The sequence below is a fragment of the Poecilia latipinna genome, unplaced genomic scaffold, assembly GCF_001443285.1.
Source record: "Poecilia latipinna isolate Pla-1442-1.1 unplaced genomic scaffold, P_latipinna-1.0 Scaffold783, whole genome shotgun sequence".
Taxonomy (NCBI): domain Eukaryota; kingdom Metazoa; phylum Chordata; class Actinopteri; order Cyprinodontiformes; family Poeciliidae; genus Poecilia; species Poecilia latipinna.
In genome coordinates, this window is record NW_015113399.1 from 226,221 (window position 1) to 253,139 (window position 26,919).

At 37.7% G+C, this 26,919-nt stretch overlaps 1 protein-coding gene across 8 annotated transcripts in view; it reads right to left on the reverse strand.

The window, feature by feature from the left end:
• tenm3 (teneurin transmembrane protein 3) overlaps positions 1–24,341 on the reverse strand; it is a 233,519-nt gene extending 209,178 nt beyond the window's left edge. For all 8 annotated transcript variants that reach the window (XM_015046553.1, XM_015046552.1, XM_015046551.1 and 5 more), the window contains exons 1-4: positions 24,221–24,341; positions 19,890–20,010; positions 19,593–19,663; positions 18,739–19,026 (exon numbers count right to left, since the gene is read on the reverse strand). In XM_015046553.1, the coding sequence (XP_014902039.1) occupies positions 18,739–19,026; positions 19,593–19,663; positions 19,890–20,010; positions 24,221–24,323 (583 nt within the window). In that variant the 5' untranslated portion in view covers positions 24,324–24,341. The remainder of the gene's footprint in view (positions 1–18,738; positions 19,027–19,592; positions 19,664–19,889; positions 20,011–24,220) is intronic.
• Between the last annotated feature and the right edge of the window lie 2,578 nt (positions 24,342–26,919).

A 26,919-nucleotide genomic window follows, 5' to 3' on the forward strand; every position in this document is an offset into this window, starting at 1 on the left:
TTGGTGGTGTGCCGCGTGATTTTTTCAATTAAAAAAGTGTACCTTGGCTCAAAAGAGGTTGAAAAACACTGTCTTAGTGTACAGAAACCAGTTGAGGTCATTACTCCTCTGCTTTTGAACAAGCATGTTCAGTAATCAGGAAAGGCAAATGGCTAAGCATGGCAAGCAAAATTTAGTTATATACCACACCTCAGCAACAAGGCAACTAAAAGTGCTGTAAAAACAGAAAACATCAAGCAAAAAACGTGCCATTACAACTACAAAAAAGAGGGTTTGCAGAACCTCCAGTTTTGAGAAAGAGGGTTGGTCACAATGACATCAGACAAGGTGAAGCTTTAGCTCTTTATAGCTCCCATTAGAAATGTTCCAAAGAAGATGTATGATGTTTGATATGTTTGTTCCAGTTGACTTTGTAGGACTGTTATGTAGTGACGTCAAAGTTCCTCTCAAATCTTTAAGAGCCACAGATGTAACAGATTTATTGAAGTGAACTTCAGTGTTCCTTTTTCCTCACAGAAACAACTGATTGCATGACGGATGTCATAGACTTACCTCACTGTAGTCGCTGCACCAGTTTTTACTTAGAAAAAGTACCGACATCTTGTGACTCATTTTCACAATTGTTTTTTTTTTTTTTTTTTTTAAATAACTACTAAAATCAACAAGCATTATGTGTGGTCCTCCTCTTTCGAGCCGGGCTATGACAGTGCATCATTGTGAATGTGGAGATTACAGCCTCTTTGTCAGACCTGGAAATAACTATAATAATCTCGACCAGTGTTCCCCTGTAGTTTGGCATGTGAGCAAGAGAGAGTAGTTTGTGTGTGTGTGTGTCTCGACCAAACTGGTTTTAAATAATAGTGATCACTTGGATCATGTGGGTTGGACTAAACCATTTAAGATGAATGACAGACATGCCGTTTTACCCACCTGTGGCTTGATTACCATAAAAAAAACACACAGAGAGAGAGAGAGAGAGAGAGAAATTCAATAACTATTATATCAGCATGCCCAAATCCATGTAGAATATTACCTTTTCTGATTTACACAAGGGTGTGTTGATTTGGTTCGCACAATGAACCTTTTCAAATGCCATTCAATAGTTTGTGCACATTCTTTTAAACAGCTGCCAAATTCAGAGTGTGACCACTTTATTACAAGTGGCAAATGGACAATATTTCAAATCAGCTGTAGTGTTGCATGTGTGCTGAGGATCATTTCATCACAGTTTTCAAAGTGAGAGCAAATGAAAGGTAAAAAAAAAAGTCCCATTAAATGAGTCAGTTTATTTGTAACTACACTGACAATACGTAATAGTTTTTTTATTGAATCTAATTTTTGACTGACAGCTGTGATTAAGGTACTATAATCACAGTCAGGTGTAAAGACGGAGAGCAGTAGATGATCCTTGAGCTTTCATTGTTTTCATACTGAAGAGTTTTTAAAAGCACATTTCTCTGTTAGTTTGTGCGTTTACTTTTTGCAGCCTTTGCCATTTAACCTGCAGCATGTCTGAAATACGAGTAACACAGACATCTGGAACCTCTAAAGGTGTTCGCCAACACTGGCTCTCATATGTTGCTTGAGGGGAATACATGAAGAAATGTCAGAGTGCCCACAAAAATGCTTTTAGAAAACAATCTTAACTCTGGCTTTCAGTCATTATTGGAAAACAGGCAACAGAACTGAAACGCAGCCACATGAGAAGGACAAACTGGAACGGCTCTAGGTAATTCAAAACAACCACAGTAAATGCATGACAAATACGGTTTTCTTCTTTTTTTCCTTTATTCTCTTGGTCTTTTTTATACAAACAGCATATAAAGCCATTATGAGAAACTGCAGGCAGAGTGTTCGGTATGTTAGGTGGGTGTTGGACAAACTGCATCATCTTGTTTTTGTTCCATCAAAACCCTACTCAAAATCCTCACCTTGCTATTCTGGAAGTGGCATCAGTGATCAGCTGCCCCATTCGAAAGAGAATTAGGCTTGAATTCAGGTTAAATTTAAGCTAGGGTTGGCACCGCCTGGTACTAGTCAACATCGCTGGCTGAGGCGATTATATAAAAATGAGTCAAAGTCAACTATGTTTTAGATAGAATTGCTATGTCAACTTTAATGTGTGTATTTGTGTGTGAGGGAGGGAAAGAGAGAGAGAGAAATAGTAATGCATATGACAACAGCTACAGGAGAGCGGAGTGACTGCATCCAGCTGGTAATGATATTTGCAGATTTGTTTTTTTTTCTGCACAGGGGTTTCTCCCTGAAAAATCCTGACAAAGAACAAAAACAGGCACACAAACGCAGGGTTTGACCATACACCACTGGCACGATTAGGTTTGCTTTATAAAGCACAACAAAGGGGGCGCTAATCATCCAATTACAGTCATAGTGCAGGGCTGCCAGCTGAGTGAAAATTTAAAAAAAAAATAATCTAGTTTTAAAAGGCACTGGAGTAAAGCTACACAGGATGATTTATAAATGAAAAGTTGTATGTTTGTTACTTGTATAAACAAGCATTGTACACTAAACATATGTAGGTTTAGCTCTTTCAGTCACTTAAACTAAATCACCTATTCATCCGGTGCGTTTCAAGATTCAGAAGCAAATTCCAGACACTTCCTCCCATAAAACTCCTTAGCTCCTCTTAAGAAAACTCAAAGCATCCCAGGCTAGAAGGGATATGTAGTCTACGTCTCCCCTGGGGTAGGTGGGGTTTTTCCATAAGACCTCAGAAGGGAGCAGACCAGAAGCTGACCTTCTACCAGGTACTTTAACTTCTTTAACCGCCCTTTCTATGCAACAGAGCAGCTTTACTCTGAGGTAGTTTAGCCACCTTTTACTGGAAGCTCATTTTAGCTGCATGTGTCTGTTTCCCAATCCAATTCGATGCCAACATACATTTTCTGACCATTTCAGAAGGTTGGAATATCAACTCTCCTCTAAATTGAGTGCACCAACTTTTGGCTCAGCTCCTTCCATCACGACAAGCGAGAGCTACACCACAATTATCACAGACAAAGCCAATTATGTCCATCCGTCCCCTGCTCCACAAGACACCGAATACATCCACACGTCTGCAACCAAAAGCCGTTCAAAGACCTGTATGATCCTTTAATCAGTTGACAGCAGGTTAAAAAAATCCCATTTGACTGACTTCTTTATGTGACCATTTTTTTTAGATTCAGTAAATGCACTCTTGGCATGTTAAAACTGATCCAACAGCAAGTGTGACATTATATATTTTAGCGTTACACAGATACCTTTCAAAACAGCGGAACTAACAGTTTTTCCAGCCCACGGCATTTCTGTGCTTTTTTAGCTTGGACCACAGTCCACTGACTGGGTTATGATGAAGCCTTTGGCTTGTACTAAACAACAGGATTAGTCCCTTCAGCATGTCACTGTGAGTTTTAGTGTGACAAAACTGTTCCACTTTTTACCAGGGGAAATCACCATGGCAACTGATGCTGGAAACTTAACTAGCTTCAGTGCAGGTCATGTTCGTGATAAGAGATCAGCATGTGCAGAAGCAGACCAATCAGATTTTTTTTTTCTCCTTTTCTTTTTCAGAAAATGCCAAGCCATCAGAGCATAAACAGTCTGAGGGTCTCCTCTTTCTTCCACAGAGTCAGTGTCTGCTTTGTGCATTCAGCCTGGGAGGAAGTACTGTAAAGTTGTTTTGTTGTTTTTATGATTAAGAAATTTATAATTAAATATGTTCCAACATCCAAAAGAACATCATCCTTAATATATTTGTTTTATCAAATAGTATGAAACCAGCAAACAGTACACTCGCCAAATCACATGCTGACAAAGAAAATTTTAACTGCAGTGACATTTTTCTATGAAACATCTAATATTCAAATAGCCCTTTTAGTCAACTTAAAAGGGCTACAACAATTTCCATTTCTGTTTTTAAATTAGAAATAAATGTAAAAGTTGACCTACGGATTTTAATTGTCCTCATTTCTACTGATTTTGTGCATACAGCAGGTAGGTGCTGCTAATTACAGGACAAAATGAAGACGGTTACCAATCATCCCGAGATCCAACATCCCAGGCAGAGGTCAGCCCATGCAGTACTCAGAGAGCATATATAGAAATAAAAAAAGATCTACATGGGAAACCTTACGGGAGTCCACACCGGAGCTGTTTGGCGTGGTTTTTAATGGACACGAGTTCGCTTCCTGGAATAGTCCACTTTGTTTGGATAGTTGTGAAAGCTCGTATAACCTCTGGTGCTGACCAAATAAGCAAACTGTGGTCAGACTGAAAATGAGGGTCTCGGTTCACTTGCAAGTGAACTCTTCTAGTGGGAAATGTGAACACAGTATCCAGCAAACCAAAGAGAGTGGCAACATGCTGGTGAGTTCACAGGTTCTCTGGGAAAACAGGTTAGAACAACAAAGTAAGAAAACAGAAACCTGAAAATCTGCTGCTGAAAGGGATGGATTTCTTCTTCGTCTTCATTTTTCCCCCTCATAGTCAGTTCTTTTCAGGCATTAGTACCTCAAATGAATAGCTGTTGTTGTGCAACAATAGTTTGGTTTGGCTATGAGTAACTATTACTGAAAGCAATATAAAAGAAAATTAGTAACTTAAAAGAAAATCACCAAGTTGGGGCACCACTTAACAGGAAATGATAGCCAAATAGTTGTAGGAGTCTGATTGTACCTAAGCATGTTGAAGGCTTAAAATCCTACAAAACAATAAAATAGACAATGAAAACAATATTAATATTGGTTATTGCTAACCCATCTTATGATAATCCTAAGCTAACTTATTTTAGGATAAATTTCCCAAAGCTAACCTAAACCATCTTATCTTAGGATAAGCAGGACAGTCCCACAGACTTATTCTGTTGTGTCAAAAAACAACTCAATTAGTGTTTAACATATTAAGGGTCATCACATAATAGTTAAAAAAAACAAACAAACAAAAAAAAAACTAAAGCGTGGTTTGTTTGGATATGTTGCCAGGAGACAGCCTCCCTAAAACAATTTAGAAACATGAGACTTGCAAAAACACATCTGAATTACAGAGTTTCTTGAACTCATTTGGACATAGCAGGTCAAAGTACAGATGTTTGGCCATAGTAGAAACAGTAATTATCAGGAAACATTAAATGCGATGCATCCACACACTGAGCTTAAGATTGTCTTGCAGTCAAGGGACCAAAGCACCTTAAGGTAACTGAGCTCACCAAGAATGTGTCCATATAACAAAATATTTGGTTAAAACATGAGGACCAATGTCCAATAACTAAGACTTGACTGAAACTTGGCCATCCAACACCACAATGAGCTTTAACACAGCACAGATTCACAATAAAATGGCTAAGAAATAAGTATCAAAGTCCAGACATCAACCTGAAGTGTTGTTGTGGGACCTTAACAGATCTGTGGAGAGACAAATGCCTGGAAAACTCAACCAAGCACTTGATTGAACGATTCAATCAAATGCCACATTTTTGTAAAGAACGGCAGAAAAAACTGTCTTCATTACTGTAGAGCAAAGATGCAATAATCTGCTTCTGCATCCACCAATACTGATGCCAAACAAATGTACCAATTTACAGACTTGCATGCCTGCAACTGCTACCTCTGAGAACCTCCAGTGACATATTAGCGCTATAAACTGTCTTGTTCATCAAGAGAAGTGGTGTGCAAAGACTTGAACAAGAAACAGGCTGCAAAGAACTGGCTAAGATGAGGTTAAAAAAGCTCTGTATAGGTGTAGGTCTTAGGTGCGAGGTTTAAGTGCACAGGCTTTTCTCAGGAGCCTTTCTTCATGTTTTCTTTTCTCTACCAGCTGTGTTGTTTGACCTCGATTACTCACTATTGTGTATCTTAACTTCCTATAATTACATTCTACTCTTAACCTCCTACTCTCCCAAAGAAAGAAGAAGAATAGAGCGTTTTGAACCTTTGGCCTCGGATCCTTCATCCGTGTGTGTTTGTTTGTGGAACATAGAAGAAGAGATGTTCTTTGGCAGGTGGTAAATACAGTAACCTTGTATCCATTACACAGAGACAGACACAGCCCATAATAAGTTACAATGTAGAACAAAGCTGAACAAGTATAAGCCGATTAGAAATACCTTGAGTATGCATTGTGGGGGAGATAAGGCTTAACAGAAAGGGGTGGTGTTAGTTTGGAGTGTGATAGAGGAGGGAAGAAAGCTAAAAGTAAAGCAGCTGAAAGTGCATAACTCATTCATAAGAACCGTTTCATCTTTCCTTTGTTACACAGACTATTGATCTCCTCACCTTTTTGATGTTCCTACCCTAGTTCTCTTTGTTATCTCCATTTAGATTTTGTGATTGGTTCAAAACTGCTGCCTGCTCATTACATGGATCAGGATAAAATTAAATTGACGTATGCATGGCTGTGTTTAGCTAAAAGGAAGGATGTTTAAAAACATGCATATGGTGTTGCACATGTACATGCAGCAGCATGAAGTGAGTGTAAATGCATCTTCAATGGAAGCAAGGTGAAGATCTTTGGAAAACTTCCTTGTACCAAGCACTACAGCATAATTCTTACTGTTATCCAAGAGAATCAAAGACAGATTAAAATTCAGCACAAATTATATGGATATACAGGAGGGATTACTTTCTCCAAAGTGTCATGTTTGGGACATGGGCTTCTGTTGAAAGAGAGTGGACTTTCTCCCAATTCTGACCCCATCTCAGCCATGAGTAAAAAATGCAATCAAATTGACTTGCAAGAGCAATTTCTTTCAACAATTAGGGAACAATTAATTAACGATCTGTGTATTGCAGTTTGATTACACAATGTGTCAGGGGAAAGAAGGTTCAGCTAAGAGGCGTCAAATTTTGGACTCAGATTCACAGAGAATCTTTGGTTTGTTCTAAAATAGCAGGTGGAAAACAGAACCCAACAAACTCCACACACTAAAAGAAGGTTAGTCAGCATCAGTCAGGATGTGACCCAGAAATTGATTTTGAGCACGTCAGGAGAACTGCAGAAGTTTTTTAGAAGAGAGATCAATACTGTACAGAAAAAGGTCATCAAAGCCGTTATGATCTGGAAAATGTTTGATGTCCGCAGTGAGACATATGGATGAAAAATCTAGATCGTCAAACAAAATTCACTGCAAAGACTTTTCTAGATGCAAGATGTCCGTTCTGAAGACATGAACTTTCATGCAGTGACTTAGTTCTTTGGATTCTGGTTTGAAGGAATCCCAAACATTTTCTTAATGAAGCCACTGATTTTAAAAGTTATTCCATATCCGAGTTGATCACCTTAAACAAACCGTAAACCAGTCTTATCCTTAAAATGTTCAATGTTATCATCAACTGGTATACAATATTGTTAAACAACATGTTAGTTTTGCTGTGGTCCAATCACTCAAGATGCCCCTTTCTAGCACGCTGCAAAAATCTTAATAGAAACGGGTCAGCAGAGACTGGAATTACCTTTGAGCATGCAGAGTTGTGATTAAGATGTGCAGCTGCTAGGTCTACGCTGCATGTTGTTACTCTGAAGCCACAGAACTGAGTGTATTTTTGATTCAACATCAAGAACAATTTGGCATCAGTTAATATTAAAATCGTTGCCATTTATAGATCAAAACTGATTAAAAGAGATGTAAAAACTTCACAAAGTTGTTTTCTCCTCTTATTGTTCTTGCTCTTCTACTTGAAATTTAAATTAGCTTCTTTAATGAGAACCTAACACACTTGTTTAGTGAGTGGCATTGATTGCTTAGCAGCAATGCCCCATAAGTACCCTTTGCAAATGGAACAATAAAACTTTTTATTGTCCCCTAGGAACAATGAATGAGCATATGTGGGAATGGCAGGGTATGAGGATCAATATCTTTAATTTAGCGCCACGTTTTGTGTTTAATTATGAGCTATGCAAAATTTCATTTTAATCAGAATAATCTTTGAGTCTTAATGAGATTGGGGAAGAAATTAGAAAGATGTTATTGGAGGTTCACATCAACAGTGTTGTTGTTTTTCTAAGTTTAGTACCAAATATTAGTGAGAAGAGAACTTACTGAATTTCACGATCTACCTTGTGATTATAATAAGACATGAATTTATTCTATGTTTTTTTATGTCTATGACAGATTAATATTGACAGAGCAGTGATGGCCACAAAAAGAATCACAACAGAAATGACCTGAAGTTTGTACTTTTGTTTTTGCGTTATTTGGTTACAGAGATTATGTGTGACAAACATCGTCTTGGGAAACGATAACCTTACATCCATGTTCACATCAAAACTACGTTTCACTTTTTAAAGAAATGGCTATCTTTTTAAGAAAAAGGTTGGTTACATCAATATTCTTTGTGAAGAAAAATATTTTTGGCTGAATTATACAAAGCATAGCCAAGGCCACAAGAACTGTGTGCTTTCATGTATGTCAGAAAACTGGTTTTCTAAGGAATATGGGTTGCAACAGCCTGAACAGATCTATAAATATATTTAAACAGGATGTCAAAACCTAAAAAAAGAATATTTCACATCACGTTTCTTCAGCCAATGTCAAAAGTCAGAAAAGTTTCATAAACAACATCAGAAAAGTGTTTTGGGTTTATGCGTTTATCTATTTTTTATCCCTCCTTACAGCCAAAAGCTTCCATAAAAGGGAAGCTGGCAGGATGGTGGCTAAGTGTCAGTTTCCTGGGTGTGTGATCAGATGTTTGGTGACTCTGGTAGGTTTGCAGGAAAACTGTTCATTCGATCATTTTAATAGTGTAGTATTTGTGCTGATTGGTGTTTTTATACAGAGCCACCATTACTGACGTTCCGGTAGTAGGGTTGCCTGGGCGTGTGACTGTTCAACGCTGCAGGATTTACACATTTGTGTTTTTCATCAGACTGTATTGCATGTTTTTTTTATATCGTTGATCTTGTCGGGTGGGGTTACACCAGATCCCTCGGATTTGTCTTTTGATTGTTCATTTATGCAACTCAGGTATCCAGTATTTTTAATTTGCTTTAGATTGATTTGATTAAAGTTTTTTTTTTTTTTTTGATAAGCACTTAGTTTCTGTATTTGTGACAATGTCATGGAAGAAAAACTTGTAGAGAAGGCACCACTGAAGGAACTGATGTGTGATGCTGTAGTGCAGAGCTGTGTCTCAGTGCAGACCTAGAAAGTCATTCCAGTCGTGTTACCAAGGCAGGAGGACATCCAGGTCCATTGTCCTTGGTCATTGTCCAGAAGGCAGATATTGGGCCCTCCAATTACCAAAATGTGGTCAAGAATATATATATCTTTTCAAAACGGGTACTTTTGTGAAGAACATGAAAAATGTTTTTTGTAGAATAAAAAGTCATTTTAACTTTTCTTTTTCTGTCCAATTGTCCTGGTATCAGTAGAGAAGAAGCCCCCCCATCCAAATATGAACACAAAAGTAGTTTGGCTGCTTTATTTCAAGTTCCTGTGCCTCTGACAGCGTGAAAGTAGTTGATTTATGTCTATCTGCACTAATAGTAAGGAGGTTTTGGTGCAGGTTTATTGATCACATGTAAGGTAATTTTTTGAGCCACAGAAGCAATTAGCAAATCTGTCATGATGTACTTTAGAACAAGGAGCAAAAACAACAATAAAAAGTGTTAATTTTACCACATATTTGATTCTTGGATTCTCCAGTTGAAATACTGCATGTAGTAATAAAGTGAGACTGAAAAATATATTGTAAAAGTGTTTATCTGATTTATACATTTCCATTTTAATTCAAATTATTACATGTAATGATGTACAACAACAATTTCATAAATTATTTTTGAGATTTGTGTCACTGTTAGCTTTGATGAATATCATGTCCCAAACAAGGAAATTTAAATCCAAAGTATGGAGCAAATAGAACATACAGAATACATTAGGAATCATGTATCAGGTAAGTATTAGTTAATTTTCTACTAATTTTCCATCCAGGCAGGGCTGTCAGCTGGCCTGCGCGTGGTGGTGGAGGAGCATTGAATAATTACTGTGGGAATCTGCTGCTTATGTATATCAAATGTGGTGAGGGGGCATCAGAAAATACCATCACTAACAGCCTTCATCAGGCCTGCTTCCATGTTTATACTTCTTGAAATTAATTTTTTCCCCAAATATTTCTCCTCCATTAGTTAAAAAAATGATGAAAAGTTCTTATTTAGTTTTTTCATATCAATAGCAGTAGAGTGTCTGTCAGTGTAAGAATATTAACAATGCCACCCTTTGAATGAGATTCACGAAAAGACAGACAGACTGGCCCTCCCACTCAACAGGCCTGCCTGTAAACACACACACACACACACACACACACACACACACACACACCCACACAGAGAAAAATGCTTTTGTTAGCGGCCTAATCTCATTTAGTGAAAGCCGTATGACACTACGAAGGACAGCCAAGGCGAGGTGGGAGTGTGTTAGTTTGCATGTTAAAAATAAGCAGGAATTAAAGCTGTGTGTATGTGTTTATGCGAAGTTTCTCAGTAAAATCCCCCATATGCTGAGGTCAGCCGCACTATCACTCGCTTCCCAGACACTTCTAGGAAGGCTACAATGCATGTGTGAGAAACAGAGAGGAGGGGTGAGATATTGGAGTGGATGACGGTGAAGAAAGGACCACTGGTTCCTTTTGCAGTGATTAGTATTCAGTCTACCTTTTCCTGATTAGGGATCATATTTTGCACAGCTGTTTGAAGGTGTTGATAGTTTTATTTGATGTCCTAATAACACTATGTTCGACATATTGGAAAGATGGATGAATAATAATATAGAATGGCTGGTTAATCTGTTTCCGGCATCAAATAAATTAGAACCGATTCATCTTCAATGTCTTTAAATTAGAAAATTTGTTGTGGATCAACACACACCTGTCCCTCATATATAATACACAGTTTACTTTCCCAACTCCCTCTGCAGAGTATTTAATTATCTGAGAGCCAATTGATGTTCCACCATGGTATCAGAGTTGCTGACATATCACACTGCTCTAAATGATAAAATTCTCCATGGTTATGGTAAGGAATTGAATCTTAGTGGTCACCAGGGGAGCACCAACTAAACAGCCGCATCAGCACAAAACATTGTGCAAAAGATTTTTCTCTTTTCTTCACTGGGCTTCGCAAAAGTACACTGAGAATAATGGTTTGTTTCTGAGCAGACCCAGACATTAAGAGAAATAGCTGTGCTTCCGTCAGTCGTTTTAAACAGAGATCAAACGCCGCGTGTCGGGAGGGAGGCGTCAAGTAGCATCAATGAAAAAAGTTTCAAACATTCAAAAAGAATATTTATGCAGCAAAAAAGTAATTTCATTTAATTTAGAAAACTGTCACGAAATAGTCTTAAATCTGTGAACATAGTTTAACTGTGGATGTGAAAAGACAGAGCTTTTCCCATCCACGTAGCGTTTAGCATTATAGTGAAAGCCGCAATTGTTCATTTGGGAAAGTAAAACAGTTGGGCTTCTTCTTCGAATTCAAACACCTCTGATTGTGATAACGCTGGACAGGACAAGGGAAAAAACTTTAAAGAAAAAAATAGAGAAACTAAACCAAAGAAGAAGAAACATATGACTTAAGAACACACCCAATGAGACCAAGTCCTCTCGACTAACCTGTTGTGAAAATGTCATTTTTATGCAAAATCCCAAAGCTTGACGCTGGGAGGGGGGGAAGAAAATTCAAGATAAATAGTGCACATTTACATTTTGATGGGGAAATGATTCTTATTTTTCATTGGGTAGCTGACGCACAGTAATTTGGTCATGAAAAGTCCAGCCACCTATTAAAGTGTTTTCCATATATGGGAGAGTGCGTTTGTCTTTTACACAACAAAAATGTTTCTCTTTAAGTAGTTAATTTTACCTTGATATCAGTCATATTCCCTGCAGAACAGGATCTATAACTGTGATCCCCACCTAATAAATGATGCTCTACACAATCAACCAATCAATCGGTCCATTGACTGGTTCCTATCTGCAATGGTACACCCTGAACAAATCACCAGTCCATGTCAGGGAAACACAGGAAAAAAAACCAACCACACACACACACACACACACACACACACACACACACACACACACTTTCCTCAAGATAATTTAGAGAAACCAATTAACCCAATAGTTATGTTTTTGGACTGTTGGACAAAGCCGCAGTTAATTAAAAAATGGTGGAGCTCTATGTTTAGTTTCATTAAATGCGTTTCTTGTTTTGTAATTTTAGTGTTTTATTGCATTCTGTGTTAGTCCGCAAAGCACCTGAGTTCCCTCTATTAATACAATGTAAAAAAAAACAATAACACTTGGTTCAAATGGGGCAACACTTCATTTTGACTGCTTCATTTTCATTCAGTTTTCTAGGAAACAGTTTGAGTCAGAGAGCAGTGGCAGAAAGAAGCATAATAAGAGGACGCAGTGGCACTGTTCTCATGAGATAAAGATCAGAAAAGATAAAGGGAGAGGAGGGAAAAAAGCAAATGAGGGATTGAGAGAGCAGAGGGGTGGGTAAGGGAAAACGGCTTGGTGGTAATGTCCTTATGATGTAGTGCCTGTCAGAGCATTTGCTTCAGAGGCCAAATGATCCTGTAAGAACAGCGCTCCTATTGATCCAGCTATCGCACAGCACCACATACTAATGACTGGGTGTAAATGTGTATATATGTGAGAAAGAAGTGAAAAAATTAGGACCATAACGTGGCAGTAAAAATCAAATACAGGAACACGAAAGAAGTCAAAGCCAGCTGAGGAGTTAGGGTGTGTGTGTGTATGGTCTGGCTGTGTAAATCTGGATGTGACACTTCATCAATATGTCAAGAGCACAGTGATAGATATGGAACCCAGTCTCAACCTGATCTATTTGATATTTGATCTCCATTCTCACCTTGACCACTTTCAGTGCTTTTGATGAGACACACACACACACACACACACACAAGCTCACTTTTCAGAGTGCATAAAGGCATGCAACACACACCCCTGGTGGACTTGTTTAGATTGGAAATCCCTGAAATGTTACACATTAAAGATGAATGCAGTAACTTAAAACCATACAGATTTAAAAACCTTCTATTTAGGAGTCATTTTAATCTAAGACTGAAACAGAATTTTTTTTTAAACACAGATTTCATATGGGAGCACATATAAGTGATACCAAATAAAAAAAAATGCCTACGTCAGCAGAATGAATGTCCTGTATAGAGTGACAATTGTATTAAGATTACGTTACACTTCCTTAGATAACGTAAAGCTTGGAAGTGTGAGGGAATACACACAAAGAACCCCAACAAATTAGTTCATATAGAGCCACTAGATGTCCTGTTTTTCACATAATAAAGTTTTATTGCATTCAAAAACAAACTAAATAAGTAACTAACGTCACACACACAGAGCTTGGAAAAAAAAAAACAATGTACCTGGCACACTACATATCTGCAGTTAACGTTTTATGCTTTTCTACAAGTTATTAAAAAAAAAAAACAATTTGTATCCGAATGTTACTAAACATACAGAGCACCTGCATATCAAGGCAGTTGCAATATCTGTGTATCAATAATGCAGAAATGGTTTAAGAAAAATGTCCTTAAATAGATCCTGGTGAATGTGCATGTATAATTTCTCCATGCTTACACATTCACGTTGGTTATTGCTGTGATTTGTCATATCTAGCAAATATCTTTGTTTTTTCTCTCATGTTATTTGTTTGCGTGTGTGTGCATGTGCACTAAGGCCATCAAGAATATACCATGGAGAGCTTTTGCGACTATAACAGAAAGCACACAGGCACCCTGTTTGAGGTAGTTGATGTTCAGCTCAACTTATGCATAATTTATGAATTTATCATATAAACCTGCTAACACACACTCACCTAGATGTGACCACAATACTTGCCCATGCTTATTTGACATTGTTGTGAACAAATCTTTGGCCCTTGTACATTTCTTCGTTTATTTGCTAAACATATATAGATCAGATTATCAAGTAAATATGTGTCACACAAAGTTCACCTAAGTAAATTTAAAATTAAGTTTTCAAATGATGATTACCTGTACATTGGTGAAAACAATTATTCAAACCAGCCTGGCCCTGAATGAAAAAGTAGTATGAACATTTCCAGTCACCTCTAACTTGACCTTGACCCTCCAGCCAGACATGTAGAATCAGGAACTTGCATACATACAGCAGAATGAAGCAGGCAGAATCTCAAAAAGTGACACATCATCTCATCATGAGCTGGAGAAAATCAATAACAGATTAAAAACAAAGTCACTGACATCTATCAATCTGAGAACGCTTTCAGAGGAACAGCTAAAGTATTGAGCCACAGTGAGAGCCATTATCCACAAAGAGAGAAAAGTGGAAACCATGGCAGACTGGAAAGGAACTGTAGTCGAATTATATGAGAGAAGAGAGAGACGACTTGTATAATGTTTGCCTTACAGATTAGTAACATCAGCCAGAGCCAAAGCACACAGCCAAGATGGAGCTGGAGTGGCTCTGGGTTAAGTTTGTTCTTGAGAAGTGTAGAATGATATTTAACTTGAGAGAACAACGGTGGACCATCCTGATGACGGCCATTCATGGACTCTGTCCATCATATCCAACAGAGTCTGAGGAGATCAAATGTGTTTGTGAAAGTCTATAGAGAATCTCCTATAGGAAAAGAGCTAATCCCAAAGCTGCCACAGCAGTGTTCTAATAAATACATGTCACCTTTACTGCCACTGGTAAAAATAAAGTTCAACTGCAGTACTAAAAATTTCTCTTTTCAGCTTCAGCATGACATGAAACAACTTACATAAAGCAGGAGAGAGAGAAAATTCACCCCAGTGAAATAAATACTCCTATAAAGAGGATATTGTTTGATAGAATTTTATCATTATTATATATGTATTTATATACACATTTTGAAACATGGCACTGAGTTGAAAATGATGCAGCATTAGCTGAAATTCACTCTGAACCCAGAAGGAATGTTTAGTGGTTTGGTATTAATCTGCATCAAACTCTGATGCTGAAGTTCTTGCATATTTTCAGTCTTGTAGTTATGAACTGATTTCAGTGAAACACTGAAAATGTGAGCACCTGATTCTGAAAAGGTCTTTCAGTCACTTCTCTTCTGTGTAGTCTGCCTCTGGCATGAACCTGAATTTGATTGTTTTTTTGTGCACTAATGACATATGACTGCTCAATAATCACATCTCAACATAAATACTGAGATGCAAATAATAGCAGCTATTATTTGCATGGTAATTATAACAAGAATACAAAGAATAGTAATAATGATAAAAGATAAAAACTATATTACACATATTGCCATTAAATATGAGCACATGAAGGTTCCAGAGCACCTGCATATCAAGGCAGATGTGATATCTGTGTATCAATAATGGAGCAAAGGCAGAAGAAAAATGTCCCTTTAATCCAAGGAAAAATGGTACAACTATGATGGCTAAAAGCAAAGTGTGTGTGTCTCTGTATAAGAGTTGAGGTTATAGTGTTAAGCAGCTTAGAGATGCCAAATGGATTAAGGGTTTTGTTGACACATAGTAATCTGGTTAGCAAAGACAAGATAGAGTTCTTCCACTATCTGTCTGCCTCTACAGTTTTCTTGTTCTTAACCATTTCGTCTTCAAAATCAAGAGACCGTTCATTTACCTATTATATTTCTCCTGTCTTTTCTATAATAGTTTGTTTGAGCAGCCAGTAATACATATGCTGTATTTATAACATAACTGCTCTATGCATTCTTGATTGCTTTATTGGACCGGATATGGGAAAAGCGACAAATACACCTTCTGTATGTCAGTGAATACATCTGTGTCTCCTGTTTTTACACCGGTGAAGTTGAGATCATCAGTATCAGGTAACGGGGCAAGCGCCAGCTGAGCACCCATGGGTTCAGACACCATAAAAGCGTTAATCTGGCTGTGTGTTTGCGCGCATGTTTGGGTGTGTGTCCACTGGGGAGCCAGACAGACGTCTGCGGTCTAATATTTCCTCTCAGGAGAACAAACAACACAGAGAGGCTTCTCTCCTTTCCCATCCTATCTTTATTCTCAACTTTCTCCTTTCCTCTTTTATATTGTTACATCCCTCCCACCTCTCTGATCTTTGTCTCTCCTCACTTCACCATCTCACTTTGGTTTGCCGTTCATTCTCTTGCCGTCTTCCGAAGAACACTGATGAAATAACAAAGGGTTTGGCCTCGGCTTTCCTCAGTTATATAACTTCAGCATCTTAAAGATCTCCGTTACCAAATCTAAGATCCACAATCAAAGGTGGTTTTGCTCCACAGAGAAGTCCTAACTTTGCAGTCGAGGTTTTTAGCTCTTCTGTGTGTCTGCCTGACAAGCAACAGAGCCGTCCTTCACTAATGACGGGGTTGGTGTGTGTAAGCATGACCACGCGTTTCCTTTCAAGATCTTAAAAAAAAAAACAGTAAAAACAAAAAAAAACCTAATTAAAAACAGAGTATTATACAAAACATGTAAACAAATCTGAGCCTAAATTTGAAGTAGACGATGCTGCTGTTGTACTTACTGCCACACTGGATAAGATCAACTGGAATTGTCCTTTTTTAATGGCCAAGAACAATTAGGTCAAAGAAAAATCAATAATTTTGGTCAGCTTTACAAAGGCAGCATTGAAACACACACACACACACACACACACACACACACACACACACACACACACACACACACACACACACACACACACACGCTGAAAACGTAAAAAGAGAAACGGTTTCCTTCAGATCCAACTGAATCCTAGAACAGTTTGTCCAACCTGATCCTTTAAAACCACTGATGCATCTAGTTTGATGTTCTGCCACTATTATTATGACTTATCTTTTTCATAAAGCATAAGACCCGAGGTGACTGGAATGACTTTTGATTCTATAAAAATAACGTTTTGTCTTTTTTTTTTTTGGAGTTGCTATTTGGAGTTTGTGAATTTCTGAATACAATATAGACAAATAAAATAGAATAAAGGGAGACAGTACAGCAAACGTAACGGGACAAAATTAAGTGTTTTCTAATATAAATTTACAACAAAATGTTAAAATGGCCAACATTATTACTGGAAAGTAAAAATTAAAAATGTAATTAGCATTTCAGAGTTTAGAGTCTTCAGGTAGAAGTCCACTGAAACCACGAGAAGTTTTACAGCCATTAGGTGTATTGCACTTTCAGGCCTTTCTGTGCTGATTGCATTTGATATCACATGACTGCATCCATCTCTTACATACACCCTATAGTCAATGTTTCTGATAAAGTGGAGTCACACAAAATTGCATGACTAGGCGATATTCCTTTTAGGCCAGCAACAGCTGCTAAAGATTTCTGAAAAGGTGTCCCAGAATAAAAAATAAAAAGTGAACAGTCTATTACTTAAAAAAATCTTAAGTAAAGACTAGTATCACCTCGGGTGCAAACCCTTATTAATCAAACTTAACTCCAGAACCAGCAGTATAGGATTTCTTTGTCTTCCCAACATTTTTGCCAGAGGCTGCCTTTATCAGTAATGACTGAAACAGCACTATATTTAGATACAAAAGGAACAGCTAAATGCACAGATAGACCTTTTTTTTTTTACATTTACTTCTTACCTGAAATTTGTCCAGCTTTTCAACCACTCAGCAAATTAGACTACAAGCATCATTAATAAACCTAAATAAATTAGCTTCTCTCCAAGATGTAGACTGGAACAGCTGAAGATTACACGTTGAACACGGTGTCAGCCAAATTAACTGCGGCTCTATTTGAGTCACCTCACCTCCGTACATATACCCACACACAAACTTACTTCTTGTTGTACTTCTAAATAAGGTGTGTGCAAACACACACACACACACACACACGCGCACAAACAAACACAGCTGTGCTTTAAAAAGTCAATTAGCCTTGGAAAACTTGACGACTACTCATTTTTAGAGATACGAAGAGTTTCCTCCAGAGCACTGACATCCGAGGCATCATGTCATTTAATAAAAACATGATCGAACTTAATATAAGTAAATGCAAGGACTCAGCAGTTTGTCTCGCTGTTAATTACAACGTCCCATCTTTTAATGAAAACGTGTATGTGCCGAGTTTAATGAAAACACACTGCATTTCATTATATGCGTGTGTCTGTGAGGGGGTAACGCATTAAACTCTTCACACATGCACACCTGTAAGAGAAAATTACCTTGAGAATAACTAATATGCATTTTATACACAGAAGCACATGGACGCAGATGCACAAACGAACGTCCCCCGTCCTCCATGATCATTAAAATAAATAAATAAACCTGCGCAGGCAGCTACCTTGTGGTCGTTAATTAAATTAGCAGGGAATTTTGAGTTTTGTTCTCCTTACACACCCCATGCAAAAGACACAGAATCTGTGCAGTCTAGCAAACCTACCTCTCACTGGCTAAAACAAAACTTTGTCTAAGAAAGGGCCTAGTCAAAGTTTAGAGTTATGTTTAAATAGAAGGTTCAGATGTCCTGAAAACTCTTTAATGTGACTGGATTAAAACAATTCTGGAGAAGAGCGAGCTAAAGCAGAGTGTATCCCGGGTATCTCAACATTGTCTGATATTAAAATGTATTTGATGATCTTAAACGTACAGATGGAACCAAAAAATAAACTCTACTGATTTCCTGAGCACCAACTAAGTTATTGTAAAATACTCAGAGTCAGAAAACAAAAATGTTTTCTGACAGCTACATATTCAGCCACTAAAGCCAAACTCGAGTCCTACCGTTGTCGCTGTCTGACTTGTTCTCATGTTCCGTGTCCGTAAGAGTCAGCACCGAGTTGGAGCGGCTGGACAGGCAGGAACTCCTCCCAGACGATTTACCCAGACCCCCTCGGCCCCACAGCCGCATGGCACGCTCCGGCGACATCACGGCCTGACTCTCCGAGTCCACGTCTTGTGCCGTGCCAACTGAAAAGCCGTGATGGGGAAGGCCGATGTCGGAGCAGAACGGGAGGCCTCGGCGTGGAGGGGGCTCACAAATCCCCAGCTGACGGAGATTGAAGTGTTGGCCTGCCACGCAAACACAAGGATGGCAATTTGTTACGTCAACTAAATGATTTACTATTTGCTTTTGAAGTTAATTTAAAAAACTTATTTTAATTAACCTTCATCTTTATTTGTAAAGTAGTGCAGTTTTTCTGCTAATAGCTTTAATTAGAGTCAATAATAAACATCACTCTTAAAAGATCAATAGATAACTTTGTACATCATTTTAGCCTCATTTGAATTGAAGTAGAAAGTTTGAATGTCTGTTTATTTAACTGTAGATGTGGAAGTGTGTTTTATATTTCTTTACAACAACGTAAATAAAAAGGGATTTTTTTTTCAGTTTTGATATAAAAAAACAAAAAGCAAGAACTGCCTATCTGAACTTTAATTGTGAGCTAATCAGCTGGATTAATCATTTTTTACAGGTTTGAAAGTATTACCTTGAATACTGTAATTAAACCATTTTTGAAAATTAAATGCCATATCCTGAACATGTGCAGTGTAATTTTAGGTGTTTATCTCTAAAGATGCTTTATATTCTGTGCCTTTAGTCTAGTGTGTGTGTGTGTGTGTGTGTGTAAACTTGCCATGTCTGGTGTAATTATCCTGTTCACGGTGAACCATCTCCTTGTGGCCCTTGGTGGTGCCGTACAGTAACCTGTGAAAAGCAAAGAGCAAAGTGTTTTCTGGTTTATTTAGATCTATACTGGTGAAGAGAAAACACTAACAGGTAAGCTGTGTTATTTTGTTTTTTTTAATCTTCACATTGTCCTGAAACTGATTTTTAAGAATTTCACAAAGAAACATGACCACAATAAGAAAGTCTCCCTACCCGTGTTAGAAGATTAGACAGACTGTAAATCTGTAAAGCGATGAGCCCTGACCTGGTTTGGTCTTGGTGCTGGTCGAAGGCTCGGAGCGTTTCACTAGACGAGTAAGACTTCTGAGTGGGGACCCGGAGTCCCTGCGAGCCGATTGCACAGTCCTCACTGTCCCCTGAAGACCCTAACACACATTTTCAAACACAGTCAGCTTGAGCCTGAACGCGTGTCTTTTAAAAAAGCAGGGGAAACTGCTTAAATTCCATACAATATCAAGAGATAAGCTGTGAAAAATAAATTTGTTAAAATGGAACAGCGGAACAGAAATAAACACACTCGCATTGCAAACATTGAAGTAGTGACTCATATTGTATGGGATGCTTGCGTAATTTACCACTGCGGCTCCATTCAGACCTGTACTTACAGCACGCAGGTGTAAATGCAACCAGGGCGACACACAATTGTCCAAATTTAGTCACAGTCTGAATGCAAATCTGCCAATCTGAAAGACCACCTACTGACCTGATGATAATCCACGCAAGCTGCGGAGTTACCCCCTTCCCTTTTTTTTTTTTTTTTGCTCGCTCAAAAAAGAAATCTCTCTTGAACGCATTGTTAAAAATCCGGCACAGCTGTCAGCTCGCTTAAAAGGATGCAGCAGCTGTCTGTGGGAATATTCTGCAGATACGAGTTTTCCATTTGTATAATGGAAGCTCACAAACCATGCCCAAACCTGATTAAATATGAATTCCTGCTCAGAACACAGAAAGTCTAAATAGTGAGCTTTCCTTATACAAATGGAATAAACTTTGCTTTATTTCTACAAAAAAAAAAATGCTCTCAGTTGAAAAGTTGGGTGAAGGGAAGTAAAGCCCTAAGTGGACGATTCCTCGGGCTAAATTGCTTTCTTAATTGCTGATGGAGATGTAGTTTTTTCATAAATATTAATCATGTAAAGCCTCATTCAAACCTTTGGGCTGAACTTCCTCAGACCTACATTTATCTGTGCAATTGTTGTTTAGTTTAAATTTCTTTATCTTATCATTATAAATTCTTAAGATGTATAATCTCTGTTGGATTTGCTCTGTAAGCCGTTTGTTCCAGGTGGGTGTGTTTCCTCAGTTTTTTGGATGTTATTCTGTCCAGCTCATGTTTCACACATACAGAACAACCTTTAAGATGAAGAGGAAGCTTTACGGTTATCTTACTAATATGAAGCTTCCCTTTTCATCATCATGCTGTGGTAGTAAACTGTTAACGCTCTGAAGTGTTATTATTTGCAAACATGATTATTTTTCCAAGCAGTAGGACGTCACTGACACGTATAGAAATAATAAAAAAAAGACGTTGTCTGGTCCCGACGTCCCAGCTTTATTTGGAAACGATTTAAAAGCAGAAACGATGGCCGCGGGTGAGCTACACCTTTGTTGTTAGAACATGTGCAGACTCCTTCACACTAATTCAAAGAGGAAGGTAAAAAAGCTGGAGATCAGCACAAACAAATACATGCACACACCTGAATCTCCTCGTTAATCACAGATGCTGTGTGTTCAAGTAAACCTACAAGAGTACGAAAAGCCCGAAACGTTTAACTGTTATAGACACAAATTTAATAGATGGTAAAAAAATAACATTCAATGGCCTGAAATCAGAGCTGGTGACTGGACAGTACTCCCAAAAGATATACATGATTAAATGAGAAAGGAGTGAAACTCGGTGTACAAAGTCTGGATTTCTGCCATTTTTCCTTGTTTTTCTCAATGGATTAATAATTTGTATGTACAGTGTTCACGCATTGATAAAATAAATTAGATGGGTACTGTAGTTGTTGGAAACGTATCACTAGAAGAGGTTCAACAGGTATCTTGATGGTTCAGAAAATGTTTAAAAATGAGGCGATAACGGGGAAAGGAGATGAGATAAAACACATTTGAAGAATACAAATCTCCATCAGAAGTTCATGGTACTATTTTTAAGAATCTGCAGGTCATCTCTCCGTTTCTTCATGTAAAGCGAACCACCTTACAGCCGAGGGCACCATACAGACCTCTAAGCCAATAATCTTCATCTCATTGGGATCAGCTCTAAACATGGAGGTTCCTCTGCAGACTCTCTCACCAGCAAGAAAGTCTCTGGCTTTTCTTCTTGCAACTCAGTTGTTTTTTGGGGGTTTTTTGAAGGCAGAATGCATTTCTTTATTCTTTCACTTTCAGATGACAACCTTCCCTACCATCTGCTGCTGCAAATTTAGTGTCTCATTTAGTCTGATAAAAGTACCACAAAACATTCTGTGGCATTTATCTATTACATTTGCTCAAATGTTATCCTTCAGTGTAGGAGATTTGGATTCAAACTGACATTTAGAAGAGCTCCACTACATCCTACTAACCAGACTCTCCTTGGATAAATCTGTGAGGCCCTCGGCAAAAAGAAAAAGTTAAATGGTCCTTGATAAGTGACTTTTTAACCTTATTTAGGTTCAAGAAAGCATCAAGAGAGGCCACTGTCCTGCTCAAGGACGCTTCGTGGTATAGAGGACTTGCTAATGTTCTAACTGGAGGACAACCACTTCATCATCTGAGCTTTGACCATCTGCTTAGGGCAAACTATATGTAGTGCATACAAAGGTGGTTAGCATGAATGTACAGTGACGTGAAGAATATCTGCTCTCTCAAAATCATTTCCTGCCACTGCTTTTTTTAAAATTATTGCTACATCTAAATGTTTAGATCAGCAAACAAAATTTAATAACAGAAAGAGAAATAATGAGAAAATTTTTATTCATCCTGCCTATGCGAAGTGCTCACTCTGCTGGAGGTTTTACCATCGTCATCGATTTTACAAATCGATCATGATCAACAAATTTGGCTTTTTTGACACCAAAACATACAAAAAACCCTTTCATGTCAAAATCAAAACTGATTTTTCCAGAAATAATAAAAATACAATAAATATCCGTAATATAAGACAAACAACTGTAAAGTAAAACTAGCTTTCCCCTTGACATGTTTTTTTTTTTTTTTGTATTTTTTATTTTTTTGCCAGATAAGTCAAATTCTGTTGATCATGATCAATTTGTAAAACCAACAAATACAGGAAACAATAGTCTATGTGAAAATGTAATTGTCCCCCCATCCGCCCTAGTTAAAACACAGTGTAGATGTGATCAACCATGTTTTTAGAGCAGTTCCCCTTCCAGGCCTGATTCCTGTCAGAATGTACTAATAGAGCCTGTTTGGCAACGTGGCGAACGCTCAGAGAGCAGCACACAGCACGTTTTTAAAATCACACACCAACCATGTCTATGGACACACATATTGCAATTTTGTGAAAGTACATCTCTGAATATCACTGAGGCTCTAATTAAAACAGTGTATAATTACAAAATAAATCTGAATTTTATTAGAAAGTTTATTTCTGTAACTGCTTTCACCAAGTGAAACTTTACATCGATTAGCACAGGAATGGATGTTTTGAAGCCTTAATTTCTATTAATAATGCTAATAATAATAATTCTTGGCCTACAGTTAATGAAAACAAAGCATTTAAAATCAGAATGTTACATTTGACCAATGAAAAAAACATTAATACATAAACATGAGCTCAATAACAAATGTGTTGCAGACTTCCTTCAAGGTTATTTTCAAAAGGTATCTTTATTCTGACAAGCGAGTCTCATCAAAACCCCTTTTCTAATTAAGCAAATATCACCCCATGTCTGAAATAACCAGATTTAAATCCAAAATTTACAGCCACTAAGACGCAGCTATTTCTTCCTATTTTTATTGCTCCCAGATATAGTCTGCAAATGCAAAGTTTTAAACTTTCAGCAAAAAATGAACAGCTCTAATCTCCAACAGTAATAGCCATAAATGAATTATTCCCAGGTTCAATTAAATCTAAGCTTTATTTTAATATAGTCGTCCTATGAATGCTAATTAATCCAAATGGCTGTGAAAAGTCCAAAATTCATAAACTGTATGAAAAGGTTAGGTCTGTGGGGGCAAGCAATAATTCTGACTACACATTATTAGAAAAATTCCTAATGGCCTATTTATACAGCACCAATAACACAGAATTAAGCACAAGTTGAAAATGAACTGAGTGCATGAAAAACAAATGTTAATGATGGATGAGGGCAAATGTTGAGGCTGCAAGTTTACCACCTGCTCATAAAAATATTTACTCTGCTGTTCAGAGGACATCTTGTTTATGGGCTGGAAGCGAGAAAAAAAAAAGTTGACCTTGCAAACTGCATAAAACATAGCCTTGTTAACCTTGTGGTCTTGGTTTTTGACATTAAACCAGGCTAAATGTTTCCCGTTTTATGTATTCATGTATACATGCATGCATGAATTCATGAGTGTGTGACTGCTGTAATTGGGTTGTCCTACCGGTGTATTGTCCCTCCTTGTCTTTTCGGCTCTTGGTTAGGGAGCAGTATGGACGTCGTTCTTTCACTTCCATAATGATTCTGCTCGTGCCGCTGAAAAACATATAGGCATGCTGTTGTATAACTGCGCAAAGACAGACAAAAAGACAAAGAGAAAAAAGACAAAGAGAAAAAAAACAAAGATAAGTTGTAGAGTGACGCAAATGCAGAGAGTTGCTATTGATCACCACAGATCAACACAAGGAGTAAATAAAAAGGCAACAATAAAGGCTTTAAAAAAATCATTTTGAAACTTTTCTTTTTAAACACAAAAAAGATGGGAACCAACTTATTTAAAACAGAATGGCATTGCCATGCAAGAACAAAGTTAACATGTAAGAGCAAGGAATGACTGCTAGTTGCTCTGATGTAAAAACAGTTTGCTTGCTCTTGTAAAAAAAAAAAAAGACATATCTTTACATTAATATGTCAAAGGGATCTGTGGCCTCTTATTGCCAAAACTCCCAAAAAGATGGAGGGAACAGACATATCACAAGGAGATTGATTGTTAGCAAAAAATTTCTCAGCTAAGATGATGGGTTGGTTATTACCTCGTTTACTTTTCACATGCCTTCTGTCAGGGTAAAAAATTCTGAAAATCATTCACAGATCACTTATAACGTTAAACAACTGTATGTCTATGCATGATGAAGCAGCAACTTTTTTTTTTCTTTGTGTCTGAGCCAAATGATCCACAGGTATATCAGCATCTTCATTTGTCTTCCACCTGCTGCATAAGCTTGAAGGGACATTTTTAGGCAAAACTTGTTGTGAGCGACCAAACCGTGAATGTAGGTATAGAGATGAAGGCTGGACAGACGGCGTCCTCTGAAGAACATTTAACGGCTACATTACTGAAGTTCAGCCACACTGGAACTTTTAACACTGTCGTAAGAGTAAACAGGCATGCAAAAGTGCTAGTTTCAGTATTCAGACCAGCTGTGCTTTACATAACCATCGCAAAACTGGCCAAAATAATACAGCGTATTCTGGTGATAAAGGAAAGCGCTGATGCATCAGGCCCATGTGTGTTACATGTTTTCAGGTAACAATGCTGGAACAGCATAGCCTTTAAAGGACTAATTAAATAAAAGTCCTAAATAACTTTCTCCTCTGCCATCGTTAATGTGTGAATGTGTTATTCGGGTTGCCTAAGGCTGCTGTGATTAAGTGGAGGCAGCGTGCAGAAGGTCAGAGGTTAAACCTCCAAGTTCAAATGTGTCCCTGGGTAGGACACTGCACTCACTGTTGCCCTTACATGATCTTACTGGTGTGTGACTGCAGGAACTTTTTTTTTTAATTCTTTTGCTTGATTTTAACAGAGTCTTTTTGAAAGTGAATCATATTTAAAAAATGCCCTAAAAGAGTGTGGATAATATGCACATGCCATCTTTCCTTTTGATTTTTTATGAGTAACATATCATATTTGACAGTGTAACTTAAAGGTAGCATGTATTAGTCCCCGAGATAACCTGCTGTACATGCATGACACCACACAAGGTGAGGAACGGAAAATTTATCTGTACAACACATTTCAGCAACAAGGCAATTCAAAATGCTTTATGTGATGAAATGTAGGCCTTGCTCCATGATTGCAACACTTCTCAGAATACAATAGCAAGGCCTTCATACAAAATGTATTAAGTAAAAGTAATGGGCATCTGTGCACCAATTATGAAACCATTGACAAAGCAATCAAGGGCATTATCAAATTAAGCATATTTACAAAAACAGCACAGTTGCCTTTGACATAATGATCCCCGAAGAGGTGAACTGCTCAAATCTTGCACAGTACTTTAGACTTTACCAGAATAAGTTTGTTTTCCTGCACAGACTGAAAGCTCAAAACCTTCAGTCAGTTTGTATGTCAGGCTGCGTTACAGATCTTTTTTTATTGCAGCTGATAAACGTAGATGGTGGAATTATTTATATAGCAAGGTGAAGCTTTTTGGACCAATTTTAAATGAACGTGATGCTTCACTTAATGATGTGATTCTGACTATAAAAACTCATTTAAATCCTTATGAAAAATCATGACAAGTTTCACTTGTTAATGTGATGTTTGCTGGGTGGTTTGATGTCACTGACGTAATGAAGACATCTGAGTAAAGAGGTATTTGATCGCTGACAACCTAAAGACAAGTCAGTCCTAGTTCACGATTCCAACAAGACCCATGTGACATTTATGATCAGTGGGCTCCATTAAGATTGTTCGGAAGCAGGATCTTAGTACGTGATGCTTACATAAAGCTGAGACACAGGATGTTAGCAACGTCTTCAGTAGTGGCCAGACAGCTTAATAAAACAATCATCCTAATCTGAGACACTGATCCGTAAATCCTCTACCTTCTGGACCTGTGTATGTGTTGGGCTATTAAAGTCTTTAAGCATGTTCGCTAGTGTATTTGGTTAATAATGCATGCTAATCTCTGTACTGCTTGATTTGGGCATCTTACCATTTTATTTTGTCAAATAAAAACCTTGGTCAAATCTACAAGTGTTGTAAATCCAGGATTGGACATTTTTGCCCATTCTCCTTTGTAAAACAGCACAATTTGAATCTGCAAAACACCAAATTTCAACAATTATGATAGATTCACAATTTGTTTAAAGTATGAACTTTGACTGGGCAATTACAACACATTAGATCTGGGCTATTCC